Raw genomic sequence first — 23,696 nt, forward strand, 5'->3', positions numbered from 1 at the left:
CCCTTCCCCCCACCGTTTCCCTCCCCCCTTCCCCCCACCTTTTCCCTCCCCCTTTTCCCTCCTCCTTCCACCCCCTTTTCCCTCCCCCTTCCACCCCCTTTTCCCTCCCCCTTCCCCCCCGGTTGCTGCTGCTACTGTCCCAGTACCCTATCGTTGAGCCAGAAAGTCGAGGAAAGGTTGCCACCGCCTAAAGAACCCTTATACCGATCCTTTCAGGGCGAATTTGACCTTCTCTAGCTTAATAAAACCTGCCATGTCATTGATCCAGGTCTCCACACTTGGGGGCCTCGCGTCCTTCCACTGTAGCAAAATCCTTCGCCGGGCTACTAGGGACGCAAAGGCCAGCACACCGGCCTCTTTCGCCTCCTGCACTCCCAGCTCCAACCCAACCCCAAAAATCGCGAGTCCCCATCCTGGCTTGACCCTGGATCCCACCACCCTTGACACCGTCCTCGTCACCCCCTTCCAGAACTCCTCCAGTGCCGGGCATGCCCAGAACATATGGGCATGGTTCGCTGGACTCCCCGAGCACCTGACACATCTGTCTTCGCCCCCAAAGAGCCGACTCATCCTCGTCCCAGTCATGTGGGCCCGGTGCAGCACCTTGAATTGGATGAGGCTAAGCCGTGCACACGAGGAGGAAGAATTAACCCTCTCCAGGGCATCAGCCCATGTCCCGTCTTCGATCTGTTCCCCCTCCCACTTAGTTTTCAGCTCCTCTACTGACGCCTCCTCCACCTCCTGCATAACCTTGTAGATATCAGATATCTTCCCCTCTCCGACCCAGACCCCCGAAAGCACCCTGTCACTCACCCCCCTCGCGGGAAGCAAAGGGAATCCCTCCACCTGCCGTCTAGCAAATGCCTTTACTTGCAGATACCTGAACATGTTCCCCGAGGGGAGCCCAAATTTCTCCTCCAACTCCCCCAGGCTCGCAAACCTCCCATCAATAAACAGGTCCCTCAGCTGTCTGATGCCCGCTCTGTGCCAACCCTGATATCCCCATCAATGTTCCCCGGGACGAACCGATGGTTCCCCCTTAACGGAGCCTCCATCGAGCCCCCTACTTCTCCCCTATGTCGCCTCCACTGCCCCCAAATCTTGAGGGTAGCCGCCACCACCGGACTCGTGGTATACCTCGTAGGAGGGAGTGGCCACGGCGCCGTTACAAGGGCCCCCAGGCTTGTATCTCCACAGGACGCCCTCTCCATCCGTTTCCATGCTGCCCCCTCCCCCTCCATCACCCCACTTGCGCACCATCGACACATTGGCCGCCCAGTAGTACCCCGAGAGATTGGGTAACGCCAGCCCCCCCCCCATCTCTACCCCGCTCCAAGAAGACCCTCTTCACCCTCGGGGTCCCATGCGCCCAAACAAAGCTCATGATGCTGCTGGTCACCCTTCTAAAAAAGGCCCTAGGGATAAAGATGGGCAAACGCTGGAAGAGGAACAAGAACCTCGGGAGAACCGTCATTTTGACGGACTGCACTCTACCCGCCAACGATAGCGGCACCATGTCCCACCTTTTAAATTCCTCCTCCATCTGCTCCACCAGCCTGGTAAAATTAAGCTTATGGAGAGTCCCCCAACTCCTGGCCACCTGCACCCCCAGATATCTGAAACTCTTCACTGCCCTCTTAAACGGGAGCCTCCCAATTCCCTCCTCCTGATCTCCTGGGTGTACTACAAATACCTCGCTCTTGCCTAAATTTAACTTATAGCCCGAGAAGCCCCCAAATTCCGCCAACAGCTCCATCACCCCCGGCATTCCCCCTTCTGGATCCGCCACATACAACAGCAGGTCGTCCGCATACAGCAATACCCGATGTTCCTCCCCACCCCGCACCAGACCCCTCCATCTCCCTGACTCCCTCAACGCCATAGCCAGAGGTTCAATCGCCAGTGCAAAGAGCAAGGGGGACAGGGGGCACCCCTGCCTGGTCCCACGGTAGAGCCGAAAGTACTCCGATCTCCTTCCATTTGTAACTACACTCGCCATCGGAGCCGCGTAGAGCAGCCTCACCCATTTGATGAATCCCTCCCCAAATCCGAACCGCTCCAGCACCTCCCACAGGTACCCCCACTCAACTCTATCAAACGCTTTCTCTGCATCCAGCGCCACCACTATCTCTGCCTCCCCCTCCACTGCCGGCATCATGATAACATTTAGCAGTCTCCGCACATTCGTGTTGAGCTGCTGTCCCTTGACAAATCCTGTCTGATCTTCGTGTATCACCCCTGGCACACAATCCTCTATCCTGATGGCCAGGATCTTCGCCAGCAACTTGGCGTCAACATTGAGGAGCGAGATAGGCCTGTATGATCCACACTGCAAGGGGTCCTTATCCCGCTTTAGGATCAGAGAGATCAGTGCCCACGACATCGTCGGGGGCAAAGCCCCCCCCCTCCCATGCCTCATTGAAGGCTCGCACCAACAGGGGGCCCACCAGATCCGCATACTTTTTATAAAATTCCACCGGGAACCCGTCCGGCCCCGGGGCCTTACCTGACTGCATTTGTCCAATCCCCCTGACTAGCTCCTCCAACTCTATCGGCGCCCCCAGCTCCTCTTGAACCCTTGGGAAACATAGCCTGTTCATGAAGCTCCCCATCGGAGGTTCCGACCGGTACAGTTTCTCGTAGAAGTCCCTAAAGACCCCATTTACTTCTGTCCCCTTCTGCACTACATTCCCACCCCCATCCGTCACTCCACCAATTTCCCTAGCAGCATCTCACCTACGGAGCTGATGCGCCAACATCCTGCTCGCCTTCTCCCCATACTCATATACCGCGCCCTGCGCCCTCCTCCACTGTGTCTCCGCCTTTCTGGTGGTCAACAAGTCAAATTTGGCCTGCAAACTACGCCGTTCCCCCAGCAACCCCTCCTTCGGTGCCTCCGCGTATCTCCTGTCCACATCCAGGAGCTCCCCCACCAGTCTCTCCCTCTCCTTCCTCTCCCTCCTTTCCCTGTGGGCCCGGATGGAGATCAGCTCCCCCCGGATCACTGCTTTCAGAGCCTCCCAGACCATCCCCACCCGGACCTCCCCCGTGTCATTGGTATCAAGATACCCCTCAATACTTCTCCGGACCCTCCTACACACCTCCTCATCAGCCAGCATCCCCACATCCAGGCGCCAGAGCGGGCGCTGGTCCCGCGCCTCCCCCATCTCCAGATCAACCCAGTGTGGAGCATGGTCTGAAATCGCTCTGGCCGAATACTCGGCATCCTGCACCCTCGAGATCAATTCCCTGCTCAGGACGAAAAAATCTATTCGTGAATAAACCCTATGGACATGAGAGAAAAAGGAATACTCTCGCGCTCTCGATCTCCCAAACCTCCAGGGATCCACCCCTCCCATCTGGTCCATGAATCCCCTCAGTACTTTGGCCTCCGCCGGTCTCCTACCCGTCCTTGAACTGGACCGGTCCAGTGGGGGATCCAGCACTGTGTTAAAGTCTCCCCCCATGATCAGGCCCCCTGCCTCCAGGTCCGGAATGCGGCCCAACAAGCGCCTCATGAAGCCAGCATCATCCCAATTCGGGGCATATACATTAACCAGCACCACCTTCTCTCCCTGCAGCCTACCCTTCACCATAATATATCTGCCCTCCTTGTCCGACACCACCTCAGCCGCCTCGAACGCCACCCTCTTCCCCACCAGAATCGCCACCCCCCGGTTCTTTGCGTCCAATCCTGAGTGAAAAACCTGCCCCACCCACCCCTTCCTCAGACGAACCTGGTCCGCCACCTTCAAGTGGGTCTCCTGGAGCATAGCCACGTCCGCCTTCAACCCCTTCATATGAGAAAATACCCTAGTTCTCTTAACCGGCCCATTCAACCCCCTCACGTTCCAGGTAATCAGCCGGATCAGAGGGCAACCCGCCCCCCTTCCCCGCCGGCTAGCCATAGCTTATCGGCTGCTCGCCCCAGGCCAGCTCGTCCCACCCGACCAGTTCCCCATGGCGATAACTCCTCTCCTCTACCCCCCCGGCCCACACCAGCTCCTTCCTGACCATTCCAGCAGCAACCCGGTAACCACCCCCCCCCACCCCCCCCCTCCCTCCAAGGCTAGGACCCCTCCTAGCCGCGACGCACCCTCCATGGTACTTCCGTGAGTCAGCCGACTTCTGCTGACCACGGCAGTTCCCGCCAAAACCCAACCCCTCCCGGCATGGGGTCATCTCCCTCTTGCCACACCTCCATGGCACCGCTTCAGCGTGGGAAAGAAAACCAGTAGAGGCCACGCCCCCACCGCCAGCTCCGCCCCCCCGCCCCGCGGCGCGGGAAACCAGAGGAAAGCCCGCGCTTTCACACTGCCACACCCCACCCTTCTGACGCAGCTCCCCAAAATCTAGTTTCACCCCAACCCCCAGCCCTGTACAGAAGAGAACATATAAAATACAAACCCCCAACATTCCCCACATACCCCACACCCATACCCAACAGACAGACCCACCCGGAAACAGAGCAAAAAGAAAACCAGCATAAAAAACACACATATCAAAGTTAAAGAACAGCAACAGCGAAAACAGCAACGGCTATAGTGTGTCCCCAGGCCCTAGTTCGAGTCCAGCTTCTCCGCCTGTACAAAGGCCCACGCCTCCTCCGGGGACGCGAAGTAGTGGTGCCGGTCCTTGTATGTCACCCACAGGCGCGCAGGCTGCAGCATTCCAAATCTGACCTGCTTGGCATGCAGCACCGCCTTCGTCCGGTTGAACCCGGCCCGCCGCTTAGCCACCTCCGCACTCCAGTCCTGGTAGATTCTCACTACCGAATTCTCCCACTTGCTGCTCCTCTCTTTCTTGGCCCAGCACAGCACACACTCCCGGTCGCTGAATCGATGGAACCGCACCAGCACTGCCCTCGGGGGCTCATTTGCCTTAGGCCTCCTGGACAGCACTCTGTGAGCTCCCTCAAGCTCCAGGGGCAAATGGAAGGACCCCGCCCCCATCAACGAGCTCAACATCGTGGTCACATACGCCGGGAGATCCGACCCCTCCAGCTCCTCCGCCAGGCCCAGGATCCTCAAATTTGTTCGCCTCGTGCGAACGTCCAGCTCCTCCAAGCGGCCTTGCCACTTTTTGTGAAGTGCCTCGTGCAACTCCACTTTCCCCACGAGAACCACGGCCTCCCCCGCCCTCTCAGCGGCCTGCTGCTGCAACTCCTGAATGGACACCTCCTGGGCCGCCTGGGTCCCAAGCAGCTTGTTGGTAGTCGCATTCAGGGAGTCCAGCAGCTCAGCCTTCAGCTCCGCAAAACAGCGCAGAAGAGAGGCCTGCTGCTCCTGCGCCCACTTCCACCAGTCCTCGGGTGTTCCGCCGGCCGCCATTTTGTCCTTCTTCCCCCGCTTTTCTTGGGGAGCTGCTGCAGCTTTTTCCTTTGCCCCACTCCGGGTGAGCACCATAAATTATGGGGAATGCTCCTCTAGACACCTTCCCCCACCGGGATTCATTGAAACAGCGCCATTTGGGGCCCTCAAATCGGCCCAAAAGTCCTTAAGTAGCGGGAGCTGCCGAACGGGCGGCTTAGCTCCGCATAGCCGCAACCGGAAGTGGCCTTTAATGCCCATCCTTGAGGGCATTTAAGAGTCAATAACATTGCTTTGGGCCTGGAGTCACAGATTGGCCTGACCAGTTAAGGATGGCAGATTTCCTTCCCTGAAGGACATTCGTAAACCAGGTAAGTTTTTATGACAATCAACAATGGTTTCATGATCATCATTTAGACTTTTAATTTCAAATTCTTATTTAATTCAACTGTCACCATCTGTCATGGTGGGATTCTAATCTGGGTCCCCAAAACATTACCCTGGGTCTCTGGATTACTAGACCAGTAACAATACCACATTGACTGAGTGTGTGTGTGTGTCTGAGAGAGAGAGAGAGACAGAGTCAGAGAGACAGAGAGTGGGTAAGGGAGATGGGGAGAGGTGCAGTGAGTGAGTGAGTGAGTGAGTGAGTGAGAGAGAGAGAGCATGCGGGGGAGTGAGTGAGTGAGCTAGTGAGTGAGCAAGCGGGCAGGGGAGGGGAGAGAGTGAGTGAGTGAGTGAGAGAGGGAGAGAGAGCATGAGCGGGCGGAGGAGATGGGGAGTGAGTGAGAGAGAGAGATAGAGAGGGAGAGTGTGTGTGTGTGGGGGGGAGCGAGAGGGTGGGAGAGAGTCTGTGTGTGTGTGTGTGTGTGAGGGGATGGGAGGTAGTAAGTGAGTATCTGTGTGCGATGGAGTGATAGAATGAGTGAGTGAGCAAAAGGCAGTGGGGGGGAGTGAGAGTCTGTCTTATGCCCAGTCTCACTTACTCTTCGCATCAAACACCAACACATACAGATGCACCCACTCACCCACATCAGTGTGTTCTTTTTCCACTTAGTCTAATTTAATAATCTATTGTTAGGACATTGCTGTACTTTTGTTCAGTAATTGTTTCTTTCTTGAAAACCTCAACTTTAAAAAAAATTCAGTTTGTTTTTGTGCCACAGAGTACAGTTTTGAGTGTGAATAGCAGGGTGTTTCTCGGCACCTTCAGCACCGAGAATGACCCCACGATCAAATGGGATTCTTTTTTTTGGCCTTGGCAAGGAGCGTCCAGCCGAGGCTGCATTTACCTCAATTCCTGCATAGATGAGCTCAGCTCGTCAGTGCAGGAAGAGATTGGGGCGCCATTTTTAAATGCCGCCCTGATCTTTCGACACCGCTTGAACTCCCCACCGAGGCCATCGAACTCCCCCAACTTGCCTTTTAGGGCCCACCTGACTCCCACCTCATAGGGGCAGGGCACCACAGGTCCTGATCCCTGGCATGGGCACTTTGGCACTGCCAGGGCACCTGGATGGCAGGCGTGCCACGGTACCACCCTGCCCAGAGCCCAACCACCCGGGAGTCATTAATTGCCTGGGAGACCCCCGCCCCAGGTGGTGTTATGCCTGGTCCACATTTGTGTGGACCAGTGCTAAATGGCACCATGGCGCGGTCACCGAGATGCGACGATCAGGTCCTGGGTGCCAGGAGAATCGGGCGCCGACATACTTAAAGAGCCTAATGGCTTACATAAATATGTAAAATTGGATCTCGCCCAGTGAGGGCGAGATCTGGACTGCAGCGTCTCGTGAGATCTCACGAAGTGTTACGAGCGTCATAAATGTCACGAGAGGCCTCTTGTGAAATTTAGCGGTCTCGTCACCTCACCAAGTCGGCACGATGATGCTGTTCAATCGTGCCATTCATCTTTCTGAAATTATCAGAAAGGTTGCAAGCCTGGATTATATGTTTGAGCTTCTGGAACAGGGCTTGAACCCATGGTGCTATTCTGTTTTAGATTGGTAAAACGCAGATGAAAAACTGGATAGATAATTTTAAAAATCTTTCACGTGTGGACTCGCTGGTTAGGCCAGCATTTACTATTCATCCCTAATTGCCCTCGAGAAGGTGGGGGTGAGCTACCTTCTTGAACTGCTGCAGACCATGTAGTGTAGGGCTGCTTTAGCATGGGGGCTGGTTTTGCACAGTGGGCTAAATAGCTGTCTTGTAATACAAAACAATGCCAGCAGCGTGGGTTCAATTCCCATACCAGCCTCCCCGAACAGGCGCCGGAATGTGGCGACTCGGGGCTTTTCACATTAACTTCATTGAAGCCTACTCGTGACAATAAGCGATTATTATTATTATTAGGTACATCCATGGTGTTGTTCGGAAGACAGTTCGAGGATTCTAACCAGGTGACAGTAAAGGAACGGCAATATATTTCCAAGTCAGAATAATCAAAGTCAGATTCTTGGATACTATATTGTACTGGTGAACATAGAACATACAGTGCAGAAGGAGGCCATTCGGCCCATCGAGCCTGCACCGACCCACTTAAACCCTCACTTCCACCCTATCCCCCGAACCCAATAACCCCATCTAACCTTTTTGGTCATGAAGGGTAATTTAGCGTGGCCAATCCACCTAACCTGCATGTCTTTGGACTGTGGGAGGAAACCCACGCAGACACGGGGAGAACATGCAGACTCAGCACAGACAGTGACCCCGCAGGGAATCGAACATGGGACCGAAGATTAAGGTTGCTGGGACTGAGAAATTAACTAGATTGATGTTTACTTCACTTCTCTTTTTAATTTAAGAGTATTTTCAGATGCAGATCAGAGTAAAAGAGCAAGAAATAGCTGGGAGTAGGGCAGCACCGTGGCGCAGTGGGCTAGCCCTGCAGCCTCATGGCGCCGAGGTCTCAGGTTCGATCCCGGCTCTGGGTCACTGTCCGTGTGGAGTTTGCACATTCTCCCCGTGTTTGCGTGGGTTTCGCCCCCACAACCCAAAGATGTGCAGGATAGGTGGATTGACCCCGCTAAATTGCCCCTTAATTGGAAAAAATGAATTGAGGACACTAAATTTTTTTTTTAAAGCTGGGAGTTACTTCAATTTGAAAACTTCTGTTAGAAAAGATAGTTCTGTGTGGCACATGATTGGTAAGTGTAACTAGTCAGGCAAGTGTGAAGAAATTGGATTACACAGCTCTGATTTGAGAGCTTGAAATAGCTTAGAAACAATAGCCAAATGGTCATCACCTACTCCAAAATTTCCAACTGGAAATTAGACAATATTTGCAGACTATTTAACGTGCATCACAGTTGACTCTGATCCTAATCTCAACTGATATTCAGGTATGTCACTGCCAGCAGAACTTTTGGATTAGAGTCACGAGAACAAATTTTGGCTTACTGATTTTTCCTTTTGCTAACCTTGGTGCAACAAGTGTAATTTGTAACATTGCAACTACTTCTCTGGCTGAGCAAATTGAGCAAACACTGACTCGACCATTTAGCTGAGAGCAGAATTAAGCAATCTTTTTACCCTGTAGGTCACCAAAAGAAATACATCATTTTCGAAAACTGTTAATTGAACTTCTCATAATTTGAATGAATATAATATTTCAATATTTTTTCATTAAAACAGTTGCAGTCTCTTTTGGCACCACCCAAACGTTCCCTGACTGATGCGAGGGCTCTAATTCAAACATATTGATGAAAGGAAATGTAGCAATAATGATAGAAACAAACAGTTAAAGTTCCCCAAAGTGGAGAAGGCTTGGAAGCCACAACCCATAGATGCCGATGCTTAGACATCTTTCGTTCTCTATATACCTATGATCTGGACTAGGGTGTATGGAACACAATCTCCAAATGTGCAAATGATACAGAAATACTAAGTTTAGCATACAGTGAGCAAGAATGAAAAGAATTCAGGACAACATTAATAGGCTGGTAAATAGTGCACATAGACGACAGAAGTAATTTAATGTGAATTTACTGCAGTTTAAGTCAGTAAACACCAAATGATAGAATCCACGTAATGGAAAGACACTGAAGGACATGGATGAATTGAGACATGCAGATGTTCTAATACATAGAGGGAAAATGGTTGCATGGCACCACTTCCTTGGGAACCACTGCAAACCTGTGCATTGCTACTTAAATTTCTTCACCATTACTCCTTGGAGGGTTTTCAGGCAGGTAAAGCCATAAAAGATAGCAACAGAATGTCCCATTTTATACACTGCAGCAGAGTAGAAGGGGAAAGTAGTGATACAGAACATTGGTTAGGCCCTTGTACCGCTTGCTCTTTAGGTATGGCATACTTCAGAATACTCAGAAGTATATTCCTATTCTAAAGAAAAATAAAAAGGATACCTCTCCAGTCACCTGAAGAAGGAGCTGCGCTCCGAAAGCTCGTGTTTGAAACAAACCTGTTGGACTTTAACCTGGTGTTGTAAGACTTCTTACTAAAGAAAAATAAGGGGAAGATCCACCATCTGTGGTTAACTAAAGAAGTTAAGGAAAGCATACATAGAACATACAGTGCAGAAGGAGGACATTCGGCCCATCGAGTCTGCACTTCACAGGTAAGTGTGAAGAAATTTGATTACACAGCTCTGATTTGGGAGCTTGAAATAGCTTCGAAACAATGGACCCCATAGTCGGGAGTCCTCACTTGGGGGAGTGTGGGGTAATACCCATGTGTATGGGTGATGACGTTTCCCGTGGGTGGAGATTGTAGTGGAACCTCGAGCTGACTTGGATAAGGGGCTGGTTTAGCTCACCAGGCTAAATCGCTGGCTTTTAAAGCAGGCCAGCAGCACGGTTCGATTCCCATACCAGCCTCCCCGGACAGGCGTCGGAATGTGGCGACTAGGGGCTTTTCACAGTAACTTCATTGAAGCCTACTCGTGACAATAAGTGATTTTCATTTCATTTCATTTCATATCGGGGCACACTTTTAAAATGGTGGCCGATCTCGGAGGAGCCAGTCTGGCCAGTGGGTTCAGCTCCCCAGTGATGGAATAAATTCTAAGTGTGGGCTAGCCCAGAGAGAAACTCTCCAGGGCCCGAAAAAATGTGTGGTTAGATAATCGTGGGGAACTCGCCTTCACAGCCAGGGAGAAACTCACAGCCCAATTCGCCTGAAATTACACTTAGAAACTTTTCTGTTAAATCGTGCCCACTGTTTCTTTATTCTTCCTGTCAAAGTGAACAACTTCCCATTTTCCCACATTATACTCCATCTCTCAGATTTGTGTCCACTCACTCAACCTATCTACATTTGTCTGCAACCCCCTTCTGCCGTCTTCGCAACCTTGTGTCATCTGCAAATTTAGCCACCGTGCCTTCGCTCCCTTCATTTGAGTCATGGAAAAAATTGTAAAAAGTTGAGGCCCCAGCACAGACCCCTGCAGGATTCCACTCATCACATCCTGCCAATCAGAAAATACTTATTTATGCATACTCCGTTTTCTGTTAGTAAAATAATATTCTGTCCGTGCTAATATGTTACCCCCTACACCATGACCTATTATTTTCTGCAATAGCATTTGATGCGGTACCTTGTCAAATGCCTTCTAGGATTCCAAGTACAGTATGTTTACAAGCTATCCTTTATCCACAGCACATGTTAATCCTTCAAAGAACTCCAATAAATTGGGTAAACATGATTTCCCTTTCACAAAACCGTGCCAACTCCTCTTGATTACCTTGAGTTTCCAGCTATAACCTCCTTAATGATTGATTCTAACACCTTTGCCATGACAACTTTCAAGCTAACTGACCAAATGTTTCCTGTTTTCTTCCTCTCTCCCTTCAATAATGGGGTTATGTTTGCTACTGTCCAGTCTGAATCTAGCGAAGTTCGGAAAATTAACACCAATACATTACATCGTTAGCCACCTTTTAAAAAATAAATTTAGAGTTTCCAATTAAGGGGCAATTTAGCGAGGTCAATCCACCTACCCTGCAAATCTTTTGGCTTGTGGGGGTGAAACTCACGCAAACACAGGGAGAATGTGCAAACTCCACACGGACAGTGACCCAGAGCCGGGATTGAACCTGGGACCTCGGCGTCGTGAGGCAACAGTACTAACTAATTGCGCCACTGTGCTGCCCTAGCCACCTCTTTTAAGACCCTAGTTTGAAGTCCGACAGGAACCAGAGACTTTCCAGCCTGTGGCTCCCATCAGCATGTTCTATATACACCTTCCTTCGTGATTGTAATTCCACCAACTCCCCTCTCCCTTCTACCTCATGATTTACAGACATTTCAGGAATGGTTTTTGTATCCTCTATAGTGTAGACATCAGAAAAATATTTTCTAATTTCATTTGCCATTTACTTATTATTTCCTCTTAACTCCCCATTGTCACTCTTTAGAGAACCAAGAATCAATCTATTTATTTATTTGTTTCTTTTTTAAATGCCTATAGAAACTCGATTCCATTTTTACATTTCCAGCTAGCTGCCTCTTATACTCTTAATTTTATCTCCTGATTAACCTTTTAGTCATTTTCTGCTGTTCTTGATATTCTGGCAGTTGTATTTGTGCAGTCGGGCAGCACGGTAGCACAAGTGGATAGCACTGTGGCTTCACAGCGCCAGGGTCCCAGGTTCGATTCCCCGCTGGGTCACTGTCTGTGCGGAGTCTGTACGTTCTCCCCGTGTGTGCGTGGGTTACCTCCGGGTGCTCCGGTTTCTTCCCACAGTCCAAAAAGCGTGCAGGTTAGGTGTATTGGCCATGATAGATTGCCCTTAGTGACCAAAAAGGTTAGGAGGGGATATTGGGTTATGGGGATAGGGTGGAAGTGACTGTTGCACATACATGGCTGATAACTCAGAAAAAATTGATAATCTGGTGGATCACATTCGTAGAGACGTGACAAGATTACATGAAAATGAGGGATGGGACTTTTGCTTTGGGTGGTTAGGATCGTCAAGACAGAGGATTGTGTTCTGGATTATAATCACCATTGTAATCTTGATTGTCGTATGGTTACTCTTTTAATGTTGCGCAATATATTGTTATTGTACGAACACGGGAACAGCCCTAGCCACCTTGCTACCAGGCTCATAACACACAGGGAACTGTCATACGTCCGTTCCTTTTAAATTGTAAAGCACCCTTCTCCACGGAGGACACGATAATTTACTAAAAAGGTGTTGATCAAAAGATCAACAAGGAGGGAATTGTGGAAGGAAAATTAACATAAACCAACATAGTAGCATGCTGGGAAATGATTGACTATAGTTCAACACTGCTTTTGAATGAAAATAAGTAGGTCAGGTAACATAAATGAAATACTGCTTAATATTCAGGTCTCGGCCTTATTATGAAAACACACTGTCCTCCGAAAGATAACAAAATATGTACTCGAGTTGTTTTTAGCCAGGGGCAAGAACATACGTACTACGTATTTCATCGTACGTACTTTCCACGGCCTATTTAATATAAACATGCCTGTTTACTTCAAGCTGTTATTTCAGACTGTAAAGGTATGCATTCTTCAATCGAATCTCAGAGTGCAGTTGTAGCCACCGAAGTTGGCCAATCCCTCAATACAAAATGGAGGAACGCAAAGCTTGCAGGTTAAAATGGACAATGTTTGCAGCACCAAGCCAATGTGTATTCTGTCTGCTAAGCGAGCAGACAGCACCGAAACGAACATTCCGCATACTAATGAGGCAATCTCCGGGATAGTTAACATAGCAATGGAACGATCCCAGGGACAATGGACACAAATAGAGAAGTGATTGCAACAGTGTATGGGAAACCAGACACCCCAGCACCAGCGGGGTTCGAAAACAAAGCACCTGAACGCCCGCCCAGTAGCCGAGAGATAGCCTCAGTATTGGGGAGATTCAAACAAATCGATTGGGAAGAGACCCAATCGATTCCCAGCAGGAAAAGGGTCCGCCCAAAAGGGCGCGAAGCCTTAGGACCTATAACAGACAGGTCCCACATTTAGTTCGTTCTTCTTAACCAGCCCTCCCTTCTGGACCAGCATCTCGACCAGCTTTTGCCAAAGAAGACCTTGAACGAGAGAGAGATGAGATGTTTGGGACAGCAGCGCCAGCAAGTAAGTGTCTCACAACGATCGTTACCAGAGATCGCTACCTGACCCCTTTTTAACCCATACCAACCTGAAGTCTGCAGACCAGAGCAGAGCAAGAGGCCTTGTCCCCTGATCCGGCAGTTCCCTTTGAGATAAGTATTGGTTTATTTAGTGTTAGGAATAGTTTAATCCTCTTAGCGTGTGCATGGGTAGTATTATAATTGTATTATAATAAACTCAGTTGTTTGAACTTACTAATTGGTGTATGGTTTTATTGCTTTGAACTTGACCTTGAAACTTGTGGCGGTATCTTAACGATACCTGGCGACTCCAGAGCTAAGTAACGAAACAGAGCCAAATTGAGTGTTAAGCACACTCACCCAGAATGAGCAACACAGTGCACTAGCTTTTGCAGCTGGAACACTCTCTCTCCGCAAATATACTTGTGTAAATAAATTTCCTTAAATCGAACCTCGAGGAATTTGTCTTTATTATGATTTCCACGACACTGCCACAGAAAGTGTTGGAGGCGGGGTCATTGGATATTTTTAAGGTGGGGGTCGATAAGTATACAAGGGAATCAAAGGTTATTGGGGGTAGATGGGAATGTAGAATTTGAAACACACACAAAAAAAATCAAACATGATCTTATTGAAAGGCGGAGCTGGCTCGAGGATAACCTACTTCTATTTTGTATAGAAGGGATATTAAAGACAAACGGAATGTGCAAAAGTGTTGCCAGGGAGACAGAAGGAGAGGAAACTATAGTCCTAAGGAGAAATTTGAGATAGTGGGACTATTTCTACTGGAACCGTGAATAGATTTTACAAATATTTCTCAATATTATTATGTCTATTTTCTTCAGTTTAAAAATAAATAAATTTAGAGTACCCAATTATTATTATTTTTCCAATTAAGGGGCAATTTAGTGTGGCCAATCCACCTAACCTGCGCATCTTTGGGTTGTGAGGGTGAAACCCACGCAGACACAGTGAGAATGTGCAAAGTCCACACGGACAGTGGCCCAGGGCCGGGATTCAAACCCAGGTCCTCAGCGCAGTAATCCCACTGCTAGCCACTGCGCCATATGCCACCCTTTTTTCTTCAGCTGAGGAATCAGTGACGAGGGGATTCATCAAATCAGAATTATCACAAAGCGGCTGAAGAGATTGTAAAAGTAATATCGTTATATGGAGCATGGAATAGTTGATACAGTGACTATTGCATATTTTGAGAAAATTGGGGAAATATTTGAAGTATTTTGGGAGAGAGTATGGCAATGGGATTTAATTTGAATTGGTCCAGAATGGGGAGACCACTCATATAGGGTGGCATTCTCCATCCCGCCAGCCGGCCAATGGAATTTCCCATTGTGGGCAACCCCATGCCGTCAGGAAATCCCGGGTGTGGGTGCACTGCCGTCGCAACGGAGAATCAGCCAGCGGAGAATCCAGCCCGTGATGGTGAAAATGCTTCTTTCTGTGATTTGACGGTAGCGATATTAAAGTGCCATATAAAGAACGGCAGTTATATCTTATGGAAGTAAAATATGCTGTATAATTTTTTTCTCTTACCCCCTTAGGTTCATTTTCTGCACCTGTTCGACCAAGATCTGGAATCCATGCTAAAATGTTAACATCACTGCCACCACTATAAAGTTCCTGCAAAGAGAAAATTATATTTAAAACACATTTCTGCATGTGTTGACAGACCAGCTCTTAATACAGCTGGCTTTCAATGAGTGATAAATTCCCAATTCCCTCCTAACAAAAGGCATTTTATGAAGGAAAAAAATAAACCGAGCAACAACTTGAATTCAAAGTTCTTGTTTCATCATCTTTGCTCCATGCACAAAATAACTGGAATGTCAACAATTTATATAGATACAGCTACTTTCACATATTAAAATGATCAAAGGCAGTTTTTAGGAGCATCATAAACAAAAATGAAACTGTGCCATATAAGGAGATATTCGGTCAAATCACCAAAACTTGATTAAAGCGATAGGTTTTAAGGAGTGTGTTTAAAGAGGGAAGCAAGTTGGAGAGGTGTAGGGAGAGAATTCTTTAGCTTAAGGTCTTGGCATGGCTACCAATGGTGGATGCTCAAGAATCCAGAATTATATGAGCACAGGTATCTAGGAGGGTTGCAGGCTTGGAGGGGATTTGAGAAAAGGAGGGGTGAGGCCATGGAGGGATTGGAAAACAAGGGTAAGAATGTTAAAATCAAGATATTGCCTGTCTGGCTGCCAGTGTTAGTCGGCGAGAACAAGGATGATGTGGAATGGGACTTGATGCAGGCTAAGACATGGGCAACTGAGTTTTCGATGACCTCAAGTTTACAGATGGAGAATTTGGGAGATCAGCCAGGAGTGTGCTGGGATGGTCAAGTCTGGACACACCTAGGAGGGCAGCATGGTGGTGCAGTGGTTAGCACTGCTGCCTCACAGCACCAAGGACCCAGGTTCAATCCCGGTTGGAGTTTGCACATTATCCCCGTGTTTGTGTGGGTTTTGCCCCCACAATCCAAAGATGTACAGGGTTGGTGGATTGGCCAAGCTAAATTGCCCCTTAATTGGAAAAAATGAATTGGGTACTCTAAACTTAAAGAAGAAAAAAAAAAAGTCTGGACACACCCAAGGCCTGAACACTGGTTTCAGTAGCAGATGAGCTGAAACAGGGGTGAGGTTGGGCAATGTTACAGAGCTGGAAGTAGGTGGTCTTGATAGTGCAAATGTGTGGTTTGTCCAATAAGATACCAAGATTGCAAACAGACTGGCTTAGTAGAGAAATGGTGTTGAGGAAATTGATGGGATTGAAGGCTGATTAATCCCCAGTGCCTGGTAATCTACATCTCAAGAATATTCAAGGAAGTGGCTCTAGAAATAGTGGATGGCCTCCCCCTGCTCCTATTTTCTAGGTATCTATGTCTAAGAATCTTGCCAGTTGGAGGAATGGAATTGTCAGCTAAGGAATGGAATTTGGAGCAGGATCAAAAACAATGGCATCTGTCTTCCAATACTTATTTGGAGGAAATTTCTACTCATCCAGGACTGGATGGTTAGATGAGCAGTCCAATAATTCAGCACCAGTGATGAAGTTGAGAGATGTGTTGGAGAGGTACAGCTGGGTGTTGCCAGCATACATAATAACCCTGTGTGTTTGGGTGTTGTCGCCAAGGAGCAGCATGTCGATATGAGGGGGCACCGGAGGTTACGGTGCTGGAGGGGAAGCAAAGCTATTGCTATGAAGCTCTGGCTATGATTAGGTAGATAGGTTGAGAGCAGCCTCAGCCAGCTAGATAATGGTGAAGTGTTGAAGGAAGATGGGGTGGCCAACTGTGTCAAAGACTGCAGACAGATTGAGAAGGTTAAGGAGAAATAGTTCAACTTTGTTACAGTCACATACGATGGCACTTGTGACTTTGATAAGAGCCATTTCCGTAATGTAGCAGCAAACCTGACTGGAAGGATTCAAACATGGAGTTCCACAAAAGAAGGAAATGGATTTTTGAAGCAAGAACGCATTCAACGAATTTGGAGAGGAAAGAGGGGCAGTTTGCAGGGACGAGGGATGGGGTAAAGATTGGATTGTTGAAGAAAGGGGTGACAACAGCAGATTTAGAGAAAAGGGGACAACACCTGAAGGGAGGGGACCATTAATGCTTTTGGCTATAATTGAAGCCAGGAGGGGAAGTTGGGTGATCAGCAGTGTCATGGAAATAAGTTCGAGGGAACAGGAAATGGGTCTCAATAATCTCTCATGGGTTGGAAACAAAACCTCCACATAAATGAAAAATGTGGAGATTTAAGTTAGACATTTCTAGAAATATTAGCAATATATCTGTCACTGCATGATTGAAGTTTAATTTCAGTGGTTAGCTGCAGATCTTTAATCTATTGCAAATAGAATACACGTTAAGTAGTTTACTTACTTGGAAGTCAGACTGGAACGTGCAGCAGTTTACATAATTATAATGTCCCCTGAGTTCAGTCAGCAGCTGTCCAGAGTAGATGTCATACATGGCAATACAACTATCAACAGGAACAAAGGCAAAATCTGCACTGCAGCCACTGGACACTGTAAACTTGAGACCTTTTCGGCTTTCATTGGACACTCTTCCGTAATTTACCTGCAAGTGTCAAATCATTATAATTATGTCTTAGTTTTCAACTCTCTTTGTTCATACAACTTCGCTATTTTCATTATCCTAAATTAGACGAAATCATAGATTTACTGGTGAAACAGTGCTAGGTAAATAAAAAGCAAATTAATATAGATGCTGGAACACAGGTAATGAAACCAGAATATGCTGGGAACACTCACTTGGCCAAGCAGTGTCTCTGGAGGAGAAACAAGAGATTAACATGTCACGTACATAACCTTCAGTTAGAATAGTGTTAGGAGAATGTTGGTAAACTAACATAACATGATACAGGAAGATCCCCTCCAAGCCAGTTACCATTCTGTCTTGGAAATATATCGTCGCTCCTTCACTGTCGCTTTCTCCCGAACAGCACTGTGGATGTTCCGACACCATATGAACTGCAGCAGGAGAGGCAGACTAGGCCTCAGGGTCACCAAGGAAGGGGTGGGAACCAGGCCTCAATTAAGGAGCTGTGTTTAACTAACAATCACCATACATTCGTCTCTGGTGGCGCATACTCAATGCTGGCTTTGGCAGAATTCATACAAAAGTATGGGCCAGATTCAGCTTTGGATTCCCTCCCTTCCTGACCTTCTTTTTGGATAGGTGTTTGCAGAGGAAAGAAATGGAAGGCATGGTGTGTTTCCAGCTCTCTGCAAGTTCATGCTCTCACACAAAAATGACCCATAGGCACCCTCATAAACACACATGCAAGCACGCACACACACAAACAGAGACTTGACACATTCCCAACGAGGTTTGGGCACTACTTCAGAAGTGGTAGCAGCCGGACCGTCCTCTTGTTTGGCAGACCTTCCAGGCCTCCAGCTGCTCCCGGGCCTTACCTGGCCCTCCAGCCGCCGCAGGGCCTTACCTGGCCTCCAGCCGCTCCCGGATCACACCTGGCCTCCAGCTGCTCTCGGGCCACACCTGGCCTCCAGCCGCTCCCGGGCCACACCTGGCCCTCCAGCCGCCGCAGGGCCTTACCTGGCCTCCAGCCGCTCCCGGATCACGCCTGGCCTCCAGCCGCCCCCGGGCTTCGCCTGGCCTCCAGCCGCCCCCGGGCTTCGCCTGGCCTCCAGCCGCCCCCGGGCCTCCAGCCGTCCCCGGGCCTCACGCCGCTCCCGGGCCTCACCTGGCCTCCAGCCTCTCCCTGGCCTCCAGCCGCTCCCGGACCACACCTGGCCTCCAGCCGCCCCCGGGCCACACCTGGCCTCCAGCCGCGCACGGGCCACACCTGGCCTCCAGCCGTCCCCGGGCTTCACCTGGCCTCCAGCCGCCCCGGGTCTCACCTGGCCTCCAGCCGCCCCGGGTCTCACCTGGCCTCCAGCCGCCCCGGGTCTCACCTGGCCTCCAGCCGCCCCCAGGTCTCACCTGGCCTCCAGCCGCCCCCGGGCCTCCAGCCACCCCCGGGCCTCGCCTGGCCTCCAGCCGCCCCCGGGCTTCGCCTGGCCTCCAGCCGCCCCCGGGCTTCGCCTGGCCTCCAGCCGCCCCCGGGCCTCCAGCCGTCCCCGGGCCTCACCTGGCCTCCAGCCGCCCCGGGTCTCACCTGGCCTCCAGCCGCCCCCGGGTCTCACCTGGCCTCCAGCCGCCCCCGGGTCTCACCTGGCCTCCAGCCGCCCCCGGGTCTCACCTGGCCTCCAGGTCTCACCTGGCCTCCAGCTGCTCCCGGGCCACACCTGGCCTCCAGCCGCCCCCGGGCCTCGCCTGGCCTCCAGCCGCCCCCGGGCTTCGCCTGGCCTCCAGCCGCCCCCGGGCCTCCAGCCGTCCCCGGGCTTCGCCTGGCCTCCAGCCGCCCCCGGGCCTCCAGCCGTCCCCGGGCCTCACCTGGCCTCCAGCCGCCCCCGGGCCTCACCTGGCCTCCAGCCGCCCCCGGGCCTCACCTGGCCTCCAGCCGCCCCTGGGCCTCACCTGGCCTCCAGCCGCCCCCGGGCCTCACCTGGCCTCCAGCCGCCCCCGGGCTTCGCCTGGCCTCCAGCCGCCCCCGGGCCTCCAGCCGTCCCCAGGCCTCCAGCCGCCCCCGGGCTTCACCTGGCCTCCAGCCGCCCCCGGGCCTCCAGCCGTCCCCGGGCCTCACCTGGCCTCCAGCCGCCCCCGGGCATAACCTGTACTTAAATGTTTGTTTATCCATCAGTCAATTTTGATAAAGAGTACACACCAAAATATCACAAACTGCCTTTTTTTCCTTTCGGATGCTGGCTGATTTGCTGAGTATTTCCAGATTTTCTGTAACTCATAAATTGTAGTTTTCTTGTCATTTTTTTGATAATTTGTAAACATTTATTATTAAATAAAACAGCAGTTAATTGTGTTCTTTACTAATCAACCAACAGTATTTTTCTAGAACACTGAATTAAATTTCAGCTAAAGTCTAAGTACCAATGTATTCTGTCCCGTGGAACTATTCCAAAGTCTCATGCGATCGTCTGTGCCAATTGTTAAAAGGTGGAGTCCATCACTTGTAAAGCATAGACCATTAACACGTCCATTATGAGCAGTATTTGCTGTCAAGGAAGAAACAAAATAGGTTAAAATTCATTTATATTGTTATTTCACCAATGACTGATAATAGAAATGCTGGTATTCCTTAAATTTAGTGCTGCTTCTTGAATATTAAGCTTTGCGAGTGTCAGCACCATTAACTGGCCTTTCCGCTGTTCAGATGCTGATGGATTTACAGCACATTTTCAGAATTTTCCATTTTTACTTTGGATTTCTAGCATTTACAGTAGCTTTTTCTTGTTTGCTGAAAGAAGTCACACACTTGATCCCTAGTTAATTGGCTGATCCCAACCAGAGAAGAAGTGAGATTGTTGAACTGGGTTCAGCCTTTCAGAAGATAAAAAATATATAGGAATAGTCACATTACAAGAATTATCCAGATGCACTGCTGGAGAGAATGTGTGTGGACATGGTTTAGGACAAGACTGGACTCTGTTATGATACCTCATGTGATTGAATAGATAAATAAGACTAAGTTCAAATATGAAATAAAGCAACTTGAAAAATAAGTAGGGTTTACTGTGGAATTCTTCCACAGCAAGAATACTGGGGGAAAAAAGGGATTAGTAATTAGAAAACTAATTATAAAGTATCAGCAAATATATGAACAGTAGTAGGATATTCAGCCCCTTGAGTCGGCTGAGTAGGGAGGGTTGGATCGGATGGAAATCGGAAGGGCGGGAGGTTGTATGTGTGTGTGTTTGTGCATGTGGTGTGGCAAGACTCGGTCTGGGTGTTTAAATAATGACTCTATAGTTAGAAGCGATTTTTTTTCTTCTAACTCTTTCAGAGTAACTATCAGGATAAAACTCTTTGTGTAACTATCAGGGAAGTTGGCAATGTAAATCACTTCAGTCAGATGATTCCCAACCAGTTCAATTATCCAGGGGAAGTTAGTGTGTCTGGACAATTGCCGTAACTTTCTAGAGGGATTCCCAGCTCATCTCTGGGGTACCCTTTGAATAACACAGGAAGTTATGGGCCATATTTACCCGTCTGCTCTCCAGCCCAGATGTGTGGGAGGCGGGAAAATAATTATCAAGAAAGGGCTTGCAGGAAACTGAACAAATGTCTTACAAGCAAAGTTTTTTACAAGTTTATTACCTGCCTCTGAAGAAGATTTAGCAATTTCACCATTATGCTGATCGAGCAAAATTAAACTCCCAGAAGCTTTCCGTACATCCCAGATCCTAACTTTGCTATCAGCACTAAGAAGAAAATTGAACAAAAAATATTTTAGAAGCAGTGAGTGTGATTACAGAAAACCAAAGGAATGTGCTCTTTGATTCGATCAGCCAATCATTGGGACATACAGCCTGCATACCTGGCATTACATCGGTGGTAAAATTCATACACATTGTTGCTCAATTATGTGATGAGCAGAATGCCTTTTTGGACTGACACAGCATCCTGTCAGTGAAAAATACCATTTGTGTTCCCACTGCATGGAGCAGCATGAAATGGCTTGCTTAACCTGTTGTTCATATTTTTCAGATACTTTTCCTTTCCAGGGTATTTAATAATAATAATCTTTATTAGTGTCGCAAGTACGCTTACGTTAACACTGCAATGAAGTTACTGTGAGTCGCCACACTACGCTGCCTGTTCGGGTGCACTGAGGGAGAATTCAGTATATCCAATTCACCCAACAAGCACGTCTTTCGGGATTTGTGGGAGGGAACCGGAGCACTCAGAGGAAACCCACACAGACATGGGGAGAACGTGCAGATTTCGCACAGACAGTGACCCAAACTGGGATTGGAACCCAGGTTCCTGGTGCTGTCAAGCAACAGTGCTAACCACTGTTACCATAGTGGAAGGGGATAGTGGTAGGCGGTGGGGGGGGTGGGGGGGATTGGAGCATAGGGTACCCCGTTTCATTTTTTTCCAATTAAGGGCCAATTTAGCATGGCCATTCACCTAACATGCACATCTTTGGGTTGTGGGGCTTATCTTGTTATGCTATTTAGGTGTAGCATAAGAGGCTTCCTTGTGGTGCACTCGACAAAGGAAGGATCAGACGTGAAGACAACTCCAACATGTTTATTAAACTATATATACTATTATAACTTGGGTTCGACACGACTGTAAATCCTCCTATAGCTCCTCAGACTGACTAACCAGATTGCTACACTCCACGTGGTGGGAATGATATTGAATCAACCTTGTCTCTGTACTCTCCGACTGTCTCCACTGGAAAGAGCCAGATCATGTGTGTGGTGTCCTTTATATATGAGTTGGTGTAATGCCCTCCTGTGGTCGTGTCACCTCTGAGAGTATTGTGAGTGCCCATTGGTCGTGTCCTATCTAACTGATGTATTGGTTGAGTGTGTGTGTATGATGTCTCTGGTGCTCCCTCTAGTGTCTAACTATTCTACATGTATGTACATTAACCCCTTTTGTATTTACAGTGATGAACATCACCACAGGGCTGAAACCCACGCAGACATGGGGAGAATGTGCAAACTGCACACGGACAGTGACCCAGAGCCGGGATCGAACATGGGGCCTATGCGCCGTGAGGCAGCAATGCTAACCACTGTGCCACCGAGCTGCTCTGAGCAAAGGGCATCCTTATATGCCGATGATCTGTAATTGCACATTTCAGAACCAAGCACATTCGTAGGGAGCATAATGGGGCTGCTTCAAAGATTTGGGACGTTCTCATGGTATAAATTGAACCTTGGCAAGTGCGAGTATTTCATGGTCTCCCAGCCTGGAGTAGGGGCGGGGATGGGGGGGGGGGGGGCTGCCATTTTGTCTAACGGCAATGTTTTAGGTACTAATGGCAGCGCTATGGGTACTTGGGGGTGCAACTGGCTTGGGACTGGGGTGGGCTCTGAAGGTATATTTTTACTAGTTTGGTGGGAGGGTGAATGCCGATTTGGCAAGGTGGGACACCTCCATCTGTCGTTGGCGGGTTGGGTACAAGCAGTTAAAATGAATGCGTAACCATGATTTTTGTTCCTATTCCAGTGCCCGCTGGTCTTTTTACCAAAATTCTTCATCGGGGGGATGGACAGAGGGTGACAGGTGGGGGGGGGCTAGGCCTCCCAAATTTACTGTACTACTATTGGGTGGCAGATGTGGAGAAATGCGTGGCTGGACCAAGGAGGGGGAGACCCGATGTGTTAAGATGGAGGAGGGCTCTGCCTCACGGCGCCGAGGTTCCAGGTTCGATCCCGGCTCTGGGTCACTGTCCGTGTGGAGTTTGCACATTCTCCCTGTGTTTGCGTGGGTTTTGCCCCCACAACCCAAAGATGTGCAGGGTAGGTGGATTGGCCGTGTTAAATTGCCCCTTAATTGGAAAAAATGAATTGGGTACTCTAAATTTTTTTTTTTAAAGCTGGAGGGGGGCTTGTGTGGGGGGTTACGAGCACTGGCAATGGCACCGCTCCCAATGGCTCTGGGAAAGCACTCGGTGAGTCCAGTGGTGGTGGCTATTTTGAAGATCTGGAGGCAGTTTAGGCAGAATTTTAAGCAGGGAGCCGGGTTGGGGGGGTGCCAATGGGGGGAAATCATGGATTTGAGACAGGGAGGATGGATGCGAAGTTTCAGAGCTGGGACGAGAGGGGGATCAAGGAAATGAAAGACTTGTTTCTTGGGGGCTGATTCGCAAGCTTGGAGAAGTACGGGTTGGTGCAGGGGGAAAGGTTTCGGTACCTGCAGGTTCGAGATTTTAA

General features: G+C 49.3%; 1 protein-coding gene across 1 annotated transcript in view; it reads right to left on the minus strand.

The window, feature by feature from the left end:
- The window catches only part of ercc8 (excision repair cross-complementation group 8), a 69,697-nt gene that overhangs the window by 6,689 nt on the left and 39,312 nt on the right, over window positions 1–23,696 (minus strand). Inside the window, exons 8-11 of the mRNA XM_038790987.1 lie at window positions 21,118–21,221; window positions 19,891–20,015; window positions 17,299–17,496; window positions 14,940–15,026 (exon numbers count right to left, since the gene is read on the minus strand). Of these exons, the coding sequence (XP_038646915.1) occupies window positions 14,940–15,026; window positions 17,299–17,496; window positions 19,891–20,015; window positions 21,118–21,221 (514 nt within the window). The remainder of the gene's footprint in view (window positions 1–14,939; window positions 15,027–17,298; window positions 17,497–19,890; window positions 20,016–21,117; window positions 21,222–23,696) is intronic.

The sequence above is a fragment of the Scyliorhinus canicula genome, chromosome 3, assembly GCF_902713615.1.
Source record: "Scyliorhinus canicula chromosome 3, sScyCan1.1, whole genome shotgun sequence".
NCBI lineage: Eukaryota > Metazoa > Chordata > Chondrichthyes > Carcharhiniformes > Scyliorhinidae > Scyliorhinus > Scyliorhinus canicula.